Source organism: Labeo rohita, chromosome 25, assembly GCF_022985175.1.
Source record: "Labeo rohita strain BAU-BD-2019 chromosome 25, IGBB_LRoh.1.0, whole genome shotgun sequence".
Classification (NCBI taxonomy): domain Eukaryota; kingdom Metazoa; phylum Chordata; class Actinopteri; order Cypriniformes; family Cyprinidae; genus Labeo; species Labeo rohita.
The window spans coordinates 8,410,109-8,425,619 of NC_066893.1; the positions used below are offsets into that span (position 1 = coordinate 8,410,109).

General features: G+C 32.5%; 1 protein-coding gene across 1 annotated transcript; it reads right to left on the reverse strand.

Moving 5' to 3' along the window:
• Positions 1–3,284: 3,284 nt before the first annotated feature.
• lactb (lactamase, beta) lies at positions 3,285–11,225 on the reverse strand. Its single transcript, XM_051099431.1, is given in 7 exon segments — positions 3,285–4,009; positions 7,365–7,530; positions 7,736–7,841; positions 7,844–8,050; positions 8,377–8,567; positions 8,788–8,854; positions 10,756–11,225. Coding segments are annotated over 7 exon segments (1,626 nt in total). The 5' UTR covers positions 11,113–11,225; the 3' UTR covers positions 3,285–3,477.
• Positions 11,226–15,511: the final 4,286 nt, after the last annotated feature.

Sequence of the window (15,511 nt, forward strand, 5' to 3'; positions counted from 1 at the left end):
ACAGTGAAGATCATCAAACAACACTGAAAACCATCAAACAACACTGAAGACCATCAAACAACACTGCAAACCATCGAACAGTGAAGACCATCAAACAACACTGAAAACCATCAAACAGTGAAGACTATCAAACAACACTGAAAACCATCAAACAACACTGAAGACTATCAAACAACAGTGAAGACCATCAAACAACAGTGAAGATCATCAAACAACAGTGAAGACCATCAAACAACACTGAAGACTTTCAAACAACAGTGAAGACCATCAAACAACACTGAAAACCATCAAACAACACTGAAGACTATCAAACAACAGTGAAGACCATCAAACAACACTGAAGACTATCAAACAGCAGTGAAGATCATCAAACAACAGTGAAGACCATCAAACAACACTGAAAACCATCAAACAACATTGAAGACCATCAAACAAGACTGAAAACCATCAAACTGTGAAGACCATCAAACAAGACTGAAAACCATCAAACAACACTGAAAACCATCAAACACTGAAGACCATCAAACAGTGAAGACCATCAAACAACACTGACAACCATCAAACAACACTGAAGACTATCAAACAACAGTGAAGACCATCAAACAACAGTGAAGACCATCAAACAAGACTGAAAACCATCAAACTGTGAAGACCATCAAACAAGACTGAAAACCATCAAACAACACTGAAAACCATCAAACACTGAAGACCATCAAACAGTGAAGACCATCAAACAACACTGACAACCATCAAACAACACTGAAGACTATCAAACAACAGTGAAGACCATCAAACAACAGTGAAGATCATCAAACAACACTGAAGACCATCAAACAACACTGAAGATCATCAAACAACACTGAAAACCATCAAACAACACTGGAAACCATCAAACAACATTAAAGCCTATCAAACAACTCTTAAAAACATCAAACATCACAACACTGAAGACCAACAGAAGACCAAGAAGTTCAGAGGGTGAAGAGGGTCTCTGTGTTCGGCTGCTCATGGGATCTGTTTTGGGCGGTGCTGGGTGGAGTGTGTGGTGTCTCTCCACACCATAACTATGGGAATGACCCGAGTATCAGGTGGTTTGGTGCCCTCACTTCCCTCAGCACCTCTGACCAGGTGAAGACACTCTTACCAAAGCGAAACACTGCTTCATTTCTCTCACTGACAGTGAAGATCAATAGTGACGCAACGCTGGTGGGTGTCGGATGGGGTCCAGTTCAGCTTCCCGTGGGTTGCTGACACGAGTCCGACAGTGAAGCCCCTCTTTCTGGCTGTGGTGAGGATGAATAAGGTTAGTAGGTTCGAAGGCTTATGCACTATTCTGTGCTTTATTTTAGTATAAATAGTGTGATTAGTGTTCATATGCACTTAATTAACCATAAACAAAGTGTGGAACTTTTGTAGCTTTAATTATGGGCTTTCAGAGTATAAGTATGATAATGACTATGAGTATGATAATGACTATGAGTATGATAATGATAACTAACAGTATTGGGTGAAAAATTCTTTCTCATGTCTCCTATGAGAGATTACAGAGTATGTATGCATTTATGTTGAGGTGTATATTGCCTATTTAAGGGTTAAAGAAAGGTGCCTCCACCAGGAATGTTATTGTGAGGAGGGAGGGTCAGTTTGATTAACATTGACTTAACAAAAGGGAGCTATAATAACAAATAATACTGAAAATAATAACAACAAAAGTAACAATAACAAACACAATAATAACAAAATTATGTAATATATAATAATAATAATAAAAAGTAATAAAATAATATAAAATAATAAAAACAAGGGTTTTTATACTAGGTATAGTATATATCTACAAATACAAATAATAACAAATAATAATCATTAAATAATATAATATATTAATAAAATCATACATAAATAATAATACAAATAACAACAAAAATAAAATAAAAAAGCAAAAATAGGGAACAATAAAGTCAAATAATACAAATACAAATAATAATAGTAATAATAATAATAAAATAACAAACAATAATAATAGCAAAAATAATAATAAAATAAACAACATGGCAAAAGTAATAATAACAACAAAAGTTAAAATAATAATACAGTAAATACAAAGAATAATAAATAATAATCATAAAATAATATAATATATTAACAATAATAAAATAATAAAACATAACACTAATAATAAAAATAAAATAATAACAAATGGCAAAAAAATAATAACAACAAACATAATAATAATAAAAAAGCAATAAAGTCAAATAATACAAATAATAATAAAATAACAACAAAAATAAAAATAATAACAACAAAAATAAATAAAATAATAAAATGACAAAAATACTACAAAAATAAAAATAATTAAAAAAACCTGTAATAACAACAACAACAGATAAATACACTTGAGCATACACTTTTTATATGAGCAATTAATATTCTATGTAAACTATATAATCCAATATAAGCCTATGAATTAATAATAAAATATAAAAAACTAAAATATAAAATATATAATAATAAAAATATATATGTATTTTTGAAGTTGAATTTAATAAAAGTAATGTAAATAATCTGCTTATTTTTATATACCTCATTAAAATTATTTTGACTATAAATTTGACTACTGGTAAATTGGTTATACATTTAAATAATAAAATCTGATATTGAATGAATTTAATTGTAATGCTCTGCTCTTTCTACTAATAAAGATATTAAATAAAGTATCATGACTGCCATCTTGTGGTGATTACTATGCATGACATTTGTGTGCTGTAACTATATGTGTGTGTGTGTGCACTTGCTTTATACATCCTGGTGGGGACTTAAACCTGACACACATTCATGGGGACTCATGGTGTCATGGTGGGGACCTAAATAAAGGTCCCCATGGTTACAAAAGCTTTTTTGAGAAAGTAAAAATGCAGAAAATTTCCTGTGATGGGTAGGTTTAGGTGTAGGGTGATAGAAAATATGATTTGTATAGTATAAAAACCATTACGCCTATGGAGAGTCCCTAAAAGGAAAGCTGACCAGACATATCTGTGTGCATGAGTGTGTGTATGTAATAAGGGGTTATAGAAATAATTTGTGTGTGTGTCTATACAGTATAACAAGTGGTTATATGTTTGTTTTAGGGCACTGCTGTCACGGCTTTTCAACTACAATTTAATCAAATCACCAATAAAACACACTTTTAAATAAATCACCAGACTTATGATTTACCAACTTATTATGAGCATGACATGGTGACTATAGGAGGAAAAAGAAAAAAATCAGATAAAAGACCGTTATGGAGGTTTCCATAATACATTTTTATTTCTTCAACATATTAGACTGCTCCTATATGTATAAAATCTATCAAAATGAGCATTTGGCACAAATGTTGAATTAAAACTGAGGACATGAACACACCTCGGCACCGTAAACAACCAAGCGTCAGCACGAATCTCTACAAAAGATGCCTACAAAAGAATCACAGCAGTGTGTTTATGAAATTTCTTCATCCGTGGCCTTGTCGAACTCCTGTGCGATCTTCAGCGCAGTGCTGTTGAGCCCCACTGACTGCATGTTTGTGATGATGGTCACCACCACCCCCTGTGGAGGACGCCGTGTCTGACTGGCACTGTGTCCGCTCTCTCTGGGTAACACCAGCAGGACGCTACTGGCCCCCACAGCGCCCCCTGTGTGTGAGACGTAGTGCCTGCGGCTGCGGCACTGCCCATATTTCTGCTGTTTCTCCACCACCAGCCAGCCCTGGGCGTACAGTCCGTCTTTGTCCCACGACGCCTCCGTTTTGTCCACCGGTGTCCATATGGCTTCGGCCGTGTGGGGTCTGAGGAAGCCAGGAAGCAGCCCGTCTGTGTTCTTCAGTTCAGCCATCTGATAGCTGTAGAGCAGAGTGTTACCGAACTGCAGAAGGTCACCCACAGTGGACAGAAATCCACCTCCAGCCCATTTGTACGAATTGTCCACATAGGGGCAGTTAACAACACGTCCCTTTTTATTCAAGTGGTAGAACCTGCAGGAAACAGGGAAGATGTTAAACAGGTCAATGATAAATGACAGTGTTTAAGACAAAAAAATCTACCTAAATCCCTAAAACCTAAATTTTTCAAAAGTATTCAACCCCTTTTCAACATTGTTGGTTGTAAGTCACTTATTTGTATGGTGGATAACAAAATTGTCTTTTTTCCCCAAGAATTGTCATGCCTTTGGTGCAAAGACTGAAGCTGGTGATCAATGGACTTTCCTGCAGCCCTAAGTAAACATCCAAAACTACTTAAACTTTGTTCTTGAGTGGCCTGTTCAGTCTTAAGATTTAAACCACATTGAAAATATTTGGTGGGATTTGAAGAAAGCAGTGGAAATGTGAAAAGCAATGATTATCAGTGATCTGAAAGTTTTTTCGGGCGAGGAATGGGCAAGATTATTGCAGTAGAGAGGTGACAGAAGCTTCTAAGCACTTACAGGCAGCGTTTATTGGTGGTTTTAAAGAATAAAAGATCCAGCACCAAATTTGACTTTTGTGGGTTGAATAATTTTGAACATGACTGTTTAGAGCCAGTTTTTTCTTATTATTCATCAACTTTGTTCTTGTTCTTTGTTCTAGAATTACTTAAATGTGTATTAGTAAACATTCTCCAATATTTTACTGATGCCTTTGTTGAATAGTTTTCATAAAAGTTTGTCTTGCAGGTCAAGGGGGGTTGAATAATTTTGACCGCAACAGTATATACAGTGCCTTGCGAAAGTATTCATACCCTTTTCATTTTTTTCCACATTTTGCTGTTGCTACCTAATGTTGAACCGCTTTAAATGACTTTTTTCCTCACATCATCTACATTCCATACACCATAATGACAGAGCAAAAACAAAATTCCAAAAACTTTGTAAATTTATTATAAATAAAACACTGAAATAAGTACATTGCGTAAGTATTCATACCCTTAACTCAGTACTTACCTGAAGCACCTTTAAAGCCTCAAGTCTTTTTGGGTATGATGCGACAAACTTTCCACATCAGCATTTGGCACTTATCTGCCATTATTCTTCTTACCTTTTCACCTCTCAAGCTCTGTCAGCTTAGATGGGGCAGATGCACGTTTTCAGGTTTCTCCAGAAATGTTTGATTGGGTTGGAATGTCCACTCAAGGACATTCACAGAGCTGTCCATAAGGCACTCTTGCTGTTTGCTTTGGGTGATTGACCTGTTGGAAGATGAACCTTCCGTCCCATCTGAGGTTTTGAATGTTCTGGACTATCTCAATATTTTGGTGCATTTTTTGTTATACTCTGACAAGTATTTCAGTCCCTGCTGCTGAAAAACAGCCCCATACATGAGGCTGCTACCAGCACACTTTACTTTTGGGATGGTACTCTGCAGGTGATCAGCAGTGCCTGCCAAACATGATGCTTGAAACTGAGGTTCATCAGATCAGAGAATCTTGTTTCTCAAAATCTTAGCGCTCTTTAGGTACTTTTCTGCAAATTCCAAGTGTGTTTTCAGGTGTCTTCACTCAGTTTGGCCACATTGCCATACAGCCCAGATCACTGGAGTGTTGCAGTGATGTTTGTCCTTCTGGAAGTTTTTCCCATCTCCACATAGTGGATTATGGAGCTCAACTAGAGTGACTATCAGATTCTTGGTCACCACTCTAACCAAGGCCGTTCTCCATCAACTGCTCAGCTTGGCCAGGAGGCCAGCTCTAGGAAGAGTCCTGGTTGTTTTAAACATCTTTCATTAAGGTTAACGGAGGCTACATGCTTCTATGAACCTTCAACACAGCAGAATTTTTACTGAACTCTTTCCTAGATGTGTGGCTTGACGCAGTCCTGTTTCTGAGCTCTACAGGCAGTTCTTTTGACCTCAGGGCTCTGATACGCATTTTCACCTGTCAGACCTTTTATTAAGACGTGTGCTTTTCCAAAGCATACCTATTTAATTAAATCTGCAACAGGTTACCTTCACTCAAAGTGTAGTAACATCTACAAGTGATATGAATGTTCCTGAGCTAAATTTTAACTGTCCCAGATAAGGGTATGAATACTTATGCAATGGAATCATTTACATTTTTTATTTTTAATAAATCTGCAAATTTGTTAAAAACCTGTTTTTTGCTTTGCCATTATGGTGGTATGGAGTGTAGATTGATGTGGGAAAAAAGTAATTTAAAGCTGATTAACGTAAGGCTGCTACATAACAAAATGCGAAAAAATCAACTTGATCTCATGATGCAAACGTATCTGTGGGAATTTTTTTTGCAAGATGCGAAATACACCATGTACGTTTCATTACATATTCGATGTAAAATGTCCACTAAGTGTCATTAAAAAAGTGTTTGTTTTTTTTCCCCAGGAACAGATGAACGTACATGTGCTACGTTTTATGTGACGTTGGTTTTGGACGTGCCACCGCCGTTCTGACTTGAAATGTCCGTTGAGTGGTGCTATAACTCTAATGCTTGGTGACGTTTTAAAATAACATTCCATCTGCACTACACCTAAACCTACCCAATAGTATGAACAAAAACAAATGTGACGTAAAAACGTAATCGCAATCATGCCATTTTAGCTTATTTTCAACCTCTCATCTTTCAGCTCTTGACATGTTTTTGACAGGATTCATACTCAAGGATTCCGCATCCTAAGTCCATTTCATGCCGGCTAAGCTACTGAGCAAGCTTGTTACATCCGGAAACCGAAACATATGTAGCAGTAATCATAACTGTGTATGAAAACGATTACAAGTGCTCGCTGTTTTACCGCCTCTAGTGTTCATTTTTGTTGGAAACTGCAGTGATATGTAATTATTGGTACGTATTTCACATCTTGCGAAAAAGTTCCCACAGGTACATTTTTGACGTGAAATCGAGTAGGAAAAAAAAATGAAGGGGTATGAATATTTTCGCATATATTATTATTCATCCATAAATATCATCATATGTTTGGGGAAATCACACCACTTGACATTTTACAGCCTGAACAAAATATTCCCTTTTTTAAGATTCTTACTGACCTCCAGAGATCCTCTCTATGATATAATTTCCTGTTTTATTTTTCTTAAATTTATTAATATTTTCCTGCATGCTGATTGCTTCACATTAGAGCATGTTTTAGCATTATTTATATATAACAGTATTTGTTAATATTTTAAATAAATGTTTATTTTTAGACTTTCAGTTTTCACTTTTTGTTTTAGTTCAATTTTGTCATTTTTGTCACGATTTGGCAACAAAATATTAATATTTTACATCATATTTTTAACTTTTTAAAATTGATCAGTAGATTTGTATCACACTGACACTTTCGACTTTTTAATCCCCCAAAAATTGAATTTAGAATTTAAAAATATGTATATTTAATGTCTCCTTTACCTGGAGCGGTTGTATATGATAGGGTCGTTTTTATCTGGTACAGTGTTCATCATGCCCAGCTCTCGAAACATCTTCATCATATGGTCAAGGAAGTGCTGATCTGCCACTCTCTCCACTACAGCACTCAGCAAGGTGTAAGCATGCGTCGAATACAGGAACGTAGAACCTACAGCGGTCAATAACGCAGCGTTAAGGACAAATTACTGCAGAGAAACATCACTATACAACAGTACAGAACTCACTTTGTGTTAAGAAATAAGGCTTGGACCAACATAAGAGTAAGATAAAGATATCAAAGCAAGATGTTCTAAAATAAACCCAAACTCACAACACATTATAATAGCGCTTTGTTGTGTGTAGCGAAAGCTTACCGGGTTTAAAAATCAGAGGATCGTCTTTGAATAAGTCCAGAGCCTGGATGACGTTCTCAAAGTTGTCTTTGAGGTAATACTCTTCCTGCTCAAACTCTTTTTTCCTTGGCTTCCTTTGGCCTCTTTGCTTTTAGCACTGCTGTCCTCTGCTTTCTGCTTTTCTTTGTTTTCATCTGAGCCCTTCTCCTCTTTCTTCTCTGTGGGTTTCAGAAGGCGCTTGGCTTTCTCCTTGTTCTCTCGCACTTTCTTGGCATCTTTTTCATAGTGACGGATACCACTCAAGTGGGACAGGAGCATCCGGGACGTTATTGTGACCTGGTTCAAGGAAAGAGGGAAGAATGTTAAGTCAAACTGAATGAATTATGTTGGACAATATAGAAAAAAATTCCATAGACTCTCTTTGAAGGGGGCAAAACGTTTGTACAATAACACACAGAGTATTTAAACTGTCTGTCACTAGCAAAGCTTAACATTTTTTTTGTGCCTAGGACATGCTAATCATGCTGTTCAAACTGTTCAAAGTTTAGAACTTTCAAACTTTACCCATCTAGTTAATAAATTACTAACAAATAAGTTGAGCATAAATTCACATTAATCAGATGATCATAATTAAAAACATCTTTTTAAATGTATGTACTCACATTCTCTCCTTCGTATTGCTTCTGTGGGAACTCTGGGACATATTTTTGGACAGGAGCGTCCAGATCTATCTTGCCGTCTTCCCAAAGTCTGGCCACGGCGGCTGCGGTCAGAGGTTTACTGATGCTGGCGATTCTCATCACTGTGTCCGGACCACAAGGCACTCTGTTTTCCAGATCTGCATAGCCAACCCCTGACAGACAACAGACACAGCCAGTGAGCACTTTCTAAACTACTGTACTAACACAGACTATGAAGTAAGTAAATATATGGTGTAACTGGATGAGGACTTGTGGCCTTCAGATAAATGTGTCATTTTAGGCATGCATGGGTTTTGTAAATCCTATAGTAGTGCAGACTACCTAAGAGCCTTTATGGGACCAAGCATCAGTGTGCAGTTGGACACTTCCTACCTTCACACCATACATGACTGCCATCCACCGAGACTCCAATAACCATCCCAGGAGCTCCAACTTCATCCTGCAAAATCATATGACTTATCTGTAGGCCATTCTGCATTATGAATTTGAACTATTTAAAATTAATATTATTAGTAAATATATTCATAGTATACACCGCATATAAATATTAATATATTTGTTTAATATAAACAATACATTATTTACATAAAATGTTTATATATTTTATGTATGTATATATATATATATATATATATATTTTTTTTTAATATTTATAATAGAAATATTAAAAACGCAATGTAACTTAAAGGGGTCATCGGATGCTAAGTTCACTTTTTCATGCTGTTTGAACATTAATGTGTGTTGGCAGTGTATGTACAAATCTACCCTGTAATGATAAAAATCCATGCAGTGGTTTTTAATTAATCTGTAAAAATAATATCCCCTTTTTCAAATCGAGCTATTCTCAGATGCCTGTCGTTGTGGCATCACATCAACAGGAGGCCGCTCCCACAATAGTTGATTGACATGAGCATTTTACCTCAGATCAGTTGTAACAGTCCAACCGCCATGTTTTGATGCTGGAGCATGGATGTAAGTTAGACAAGAATATCTGCGATTGAGCGACTGAGGTGTTGTGTTGCTGGATGTAATAATGAACATAGTGGTCGTCGTTTACTCCCGACATCTGAGCTGCTGAAGATGCAGTAGATTACGTTTGTTTGTGAAGGGAATGCGCCTCCCGATCTACATATATCCGTCTATGTTCGCGCAAATCATTCGTGATCCAGCTTCACTTACAGCACAAGTGAGTATAAGGGTTTTTTATGAATCTTTGCGATCGCCTTTCCTAATAATGTGCTAGTTAGAAAGTTTAGTGGCTAAACGCGGTTAAAGTAAACAGGCTCGTCACTCCACAGAGAGAAGAGAGGGGCGGGGCGAGCAGAGCTCATCTGCATTTAAAGCAGCCTCGACCAGAATGAGATGATTTTTGCAGAGCTGATTTTGACAAGGTAAAAAGGGTGTTGTTTTACACTACCACTGAGAATTTTTAACCAAAGTATATTATAGACTTTTCATTAAGACCCTAAAGAATCATATCAACTTGTGGAAAATGGGCATCCGATGACCCCTTTAAATAGTGACAGATCTTTCGATCTTTTTGATTTTTATTAATTAATATTAATAAATATTTTATAATTATAAAAATCTGATTTATTAAAAAAATAGATAAAACATTGATTGATTGTCCAATGATTTTATTACACAGAAACGAATAAAATATGATTAATACTGTATAGTTGAATAAACTGATTAAATAAAGATTGAGATATAGTAATAATGTTAAAAAGATGTTTAAACATTTATAATATAATGTAAATAATAAAATATATTAAATAATTTTTAGCTTTTATATAAAATCAAATGTGAATAACTCATGACATTAAATGAAATATTAATAGATAGTGTGTCCAAAAAAAAATCATAATAATAAAACAAATACACACACACACACACACACACACACACACACACACACACGTCTGGTTTATTATCTTTGTGGGGACTCTCCATAAGCGCAATGGTTTGTATACTGTCCACACTGTATTTTCTATCCCCTTACCCTAACCCTACCCCTAAACCTAACCCTTACAGAAAACTTTGTGCATTTTTACTTTCTCAAAAAATCTCATTCTGTATGATTTATAAGCTTTTGTACCCATGGGGACCACAAGCCGGTCCCCACAATGTCAAAAATTTCAGGTTTTACTATCCTTGTGGGGACATTTGGTCCCCACAATGTAGCAAAAACCAGTACACACACACACACACATACAGTCGAACGTATAACTTGTTGAAATAAAACGTTATCTGGCTATCTGAACAGACTACAAACTATGCTAAAGATAAATAAATTACATAAAAATAATAGTAAATGAAGTGTCGTCCTGATACCTGTACCTTTATCCGCTGCAGCAGGTCTCTGCTTGTTTCTATAGCGGCTGTGTATTTGGAGACAGTCTGCGCTCGGTGTGTTTTCTGTACGTTACATTCACAGTGTTCAGACGCAGAATCACGATATTTCAGCCCTAGAGCCAGAACAAAACCTGTCCCGATACCAAACAGCCATAAGACCGGGTGTCGGTGGTTGTAGGTTGTGCTGACAGGTCTTCTGCCTGTCGAAATCAATCTCTTCAGCAGCTGATCTCTGAACTTCACTCTGGATGTCAACAAAGACACAAAGGGCTCGGATTTCCTAACACTGTATTTACAATGTGTGCAAATGAGACCCCGTGACAAACACAGTAACCGAGACATGACTGTTTTACCACCTCTAATAATAATATATGGGGTAAAAAGGGATAAAATAGTTTATAAAAGAGTACAGCAAAGAGTTCCCGTTTGAACTCCACAGACGCGCCGACAGACAGTTCACAACCGAACCGTTTTACAGAATAAAAGTCCTCTCTTTTGATCATCTCATATATATTTAATTTAATGTAAGTAATTATATTTTAATCAAATTAAATTATAATATGCCATATTTGTATTAACATCTCATGCTTTTAAAAAACAATCTAAACATTTGTGTTTCACAAATTTCACAGTTCTGGAGTGAATAATCAATCTAATCTAAAACTATTACAATTTTTTTTTTTTAATTAAAAAATAAGGTATTGCACTCTAAACGGAGAGTGAAAGAAAAGCAAGTACTCGTACATGGTACAAAAAGGTCTTTTTTTAAAGAAAAAAATTAAATATACTATAACAGGATAATTATGTTAGATTTATGTTTTTATTTTAGTGTAGATGAAAATATAATATATTTAAAATATATTACATGAAGACTTAGATCAGAAGTGTATATATATATATATATATATATGATAAATTATATAGAAAATATATAAACACTTAGATAAAAAAGAAGAATTACCTATATCTAAAATATAAAATTATATACTCAATATATACATAAATGCTTTGATCAGAAGAATCAAATTAACTTAAATAATTTGGCATATTTGTATTAACATCCCATGCTTTTAAAAATCTAAACATTTGTGTTTCACAAATTTCACAGTTCTGCCTTCCTGTCGAAAAAAAAATTGACCGGATAGTGAGGAAACTGGAGTGAATAATCAATCTAATCTAAAACTATTACAATATTTTTTTTAATTAAAAAAAAAAATTATTGCACTCTGAACAGAGAGTGAAAGAAAAGCAAGTACTCGTACACGGTACATAAAGGTCTTTTTTTTAAGAAAAAAATTAAATATACTAAAACAGGATAATTATATTAGATTTATGTTTTTATTTAAGTGTAGATGAAAATATAATATATTTAAAATATATTACATGAAGACTTAGATCAGAAGTGTATATATATATATATATATATATATACACACGATAAATTATATAGAAAATATATAAACACTTAGATAAAAAAGAAGAATTACCTATATCTAAAATATAAAATTATATACTCAATATATACATAAATGCTTTGATCAGAAGAATCAAATTAAATTATAATTTGGCATATTTGTATTAACATCTCATGTTTTTAAAAATCTAAACATTTGTGTTTCACAAATTTCACAGTTCTGCCTTCCTGTCGAAGAAAAATTGACCGGATAGTGAGGAAACTGGAGTGAATAATCAATCTAATCTAAAACTATTACAATATTTTTTTGAATTAAAAAAAAAGTTATTGCACTCTGAACGGAGAGTGAAAGAAAAGCAAGTACTCGTACATGGTACATGAAGGTCTTTTTTTAAAGAAAAAAATTAAATATACTATAACAGGATAATTATATTAGATTTATGTTTTTATTTTAGTGTAGATGAAAATATAATATATTTAAAATATATTACATGAAGACTTAGATCAGAAGTGTATATATATATATATATATATATATATATATGATAAATTATATAGACAATATATAAACACTTAGATAAAAAAAAAACAAAAAATCTATTATTGTAATGTTTACATCAGAAGAATTACCTATATCTAAAATATAAAATTATATACTCAATATATACATAAATGCTTTGATCAGAAGAATCAAATTAAATTATAATTTGGCATATTTGTATTAACATCTCATGCTTTTAAAAATCTAAACATTTGTGTTTCACAAATTTCAGTTCTGCCTTCCTGTCGAAGAAAAATTGATCAGATAGTGAGGAAGCTGGAGTGAATAATCAATCTAATCTAAAACTATTACAATATTTTTTTTAATTAAAAAAAAAAAAGTTATTGCACTCTGAACGGAGAGTGAAAGAAAAGCAAGTACTCGTACACGGTACATAAAGGTCTTTTTTTTAAAGAAAAAAATTAAATATACTGTAACAGGATAATTATATTAGATTTATGTTTTTATTTTAGTGTAGATGAAAATATAATATATTTAAAATATATTACATGAAGACTTAGATCAGAAGTGTATATATATATATATATATATGATAAATTATATAGAAAATATATAAACACTTAGATAAAAAAAGAAGAATTACCTATATCTAAAATATAAAATTATATACTCAATATATACATAAATGCTTTGATCAGAAGAATCAAATTAAATTATAATTTGGCATATTTGTATTAACATCCCATGCTTTTAAAAATCTAAACATTTGTGTTTCACAAATTTCACAGTTCTGCCTTCCTGTCGAAGAAAAATTGACCAGATAGTGAGGAAACTGGAGTGAATAATCAATCTAATCTAAAACTATTACAATATTTTTTTTAATTAAAAATAAGTTATTGCACTCTGAACGGAGAGTGAAAGAAAAGCAAGTACTCGTACACGGTACATAAAGGTCTTTTAATTTGAAAACTGTAGAGACTTTATAAACTAACGGCTGATTGGCCTATAGGTCAGTTGTGACTATGACGTTAGCCAATCAAATGTGCGCATTCAGTTCCTGACAGCAGACCCCGCCTTAACGCTGCTGTCAACAACAAACTTCCCTCAATAGATCATTTAGGCGATAGCAGCTGTTATTTGGACGTTTTCAGGACAAATATTCACTTGACATAGGCGGCCTACAGGCAGTTCAGTGACGCACAGTTCATTGCTGTGTGTTTAATAACAGGAACGATCACTTAACATATCGTTTTGTATTATAAAGGACCGGTGGAAGCCACATGCTCGTGTTTTCTGTACTAGTGAATTTTGTTCATTCAAATCAGTCATTACTTTATGACTTACCTGACCTTTCACGAGAACTGCGTTTAAGTAACAGCTCACCTTGCCAGAGGCTCTTCATTCTGTACGTGGATATGCATGACAGAATGTGGAAAAGTCACAGGTATTTTAATACCATGTTCCACATGTATATAAAATGATATAATATGATACATAAAATAAATAAATGCTTAGACCAGAAGAAACATTTTATATCATAAGGAAAATATATTTTAATACATGCTATAAATGCTTAGATCGGAGGGGGAAAAAAAACACCCAAAAATCTTGAAAAGATAAAAACATTATTTAATAATAATGTTTAGATCAGATGAAAAAAAATAAAATAAAATAAAAAAAAACATAAGTTATATTATATATGAATGCTCAGATAAAAAAAAATACTAAAATTATCTAGAGAAATGTAAAATTATATTTAACGTACATGATGTTTGGTTAGAAGAATAAGAATTAAAAATACACTATTATAGAATAATTATTAGATCAGAAAAAAGTTTAGATTTTTTTTATTTTAGTGTAGATATGTTTAGAATATATTATATAAAGGCTTAGATCAAAAGAAAATAATTAAGAAATATATATTAAAGTATACCATTATTATAATTATGTTTAGATCAGAAAAAAAACTATACATCTCAAAAAAGATTAATTATATATAAAATATAGAAATGCTTAGATAAAACACACTATCATTGTTTACGTAGATCTAGAAAAATATAAAATGATATACTTTAATATATAAATAAATGGTTAGATCAGAAGAATATATTAAAAATATACCATTATTATAATTACATTATGGTTTAGATCACAAGAAAAATCTAAAAAAAAAAAAAAATAAATTATATATATATATATATATAAAATATATACGTTTGGATAAAAATACTATTATTGTAATGTTTAGATTAGAAGAAATATCTATCAATTTAGAAAAATAAAAACGTATGCATTTTAATATATGATGGTATAAATTCTTTGATCAGAAGAAAAAAAAATTTTAATTATTATAATATAGGAAAATGTTTAGATCAGAAGAAAAAAAGTTTTTTAAAATTTCAGTTTAGATAAAAAGATAAGAATATATTTAAAATGTAATTATATAAATGCTTAGATCAGAAGAAAATATAAAAATATCAGTATTACAATTATACAATGGTTTATTATTAGAAGAAAAAAAATATTTTAGTTTAGATTAAATGATAAATATATAAAATATAAAATTAAAATAAACGCTTAGATCAGAAAAAATGAAAATATACCACTCTTACAATAATGTTTAGATCAGAAAAAAAATCCATACATCTCAAAAAATAAATAAATAAATAAAATATATATATATATATATATATATATATATATATATATATATATATATATATATATATATATATATATATATATATATATATAAATAAATATAAATATAATTTGTCTTTTTTTCTTTTGATCTATACATTACAATAATAATATTGTCTTAGCAT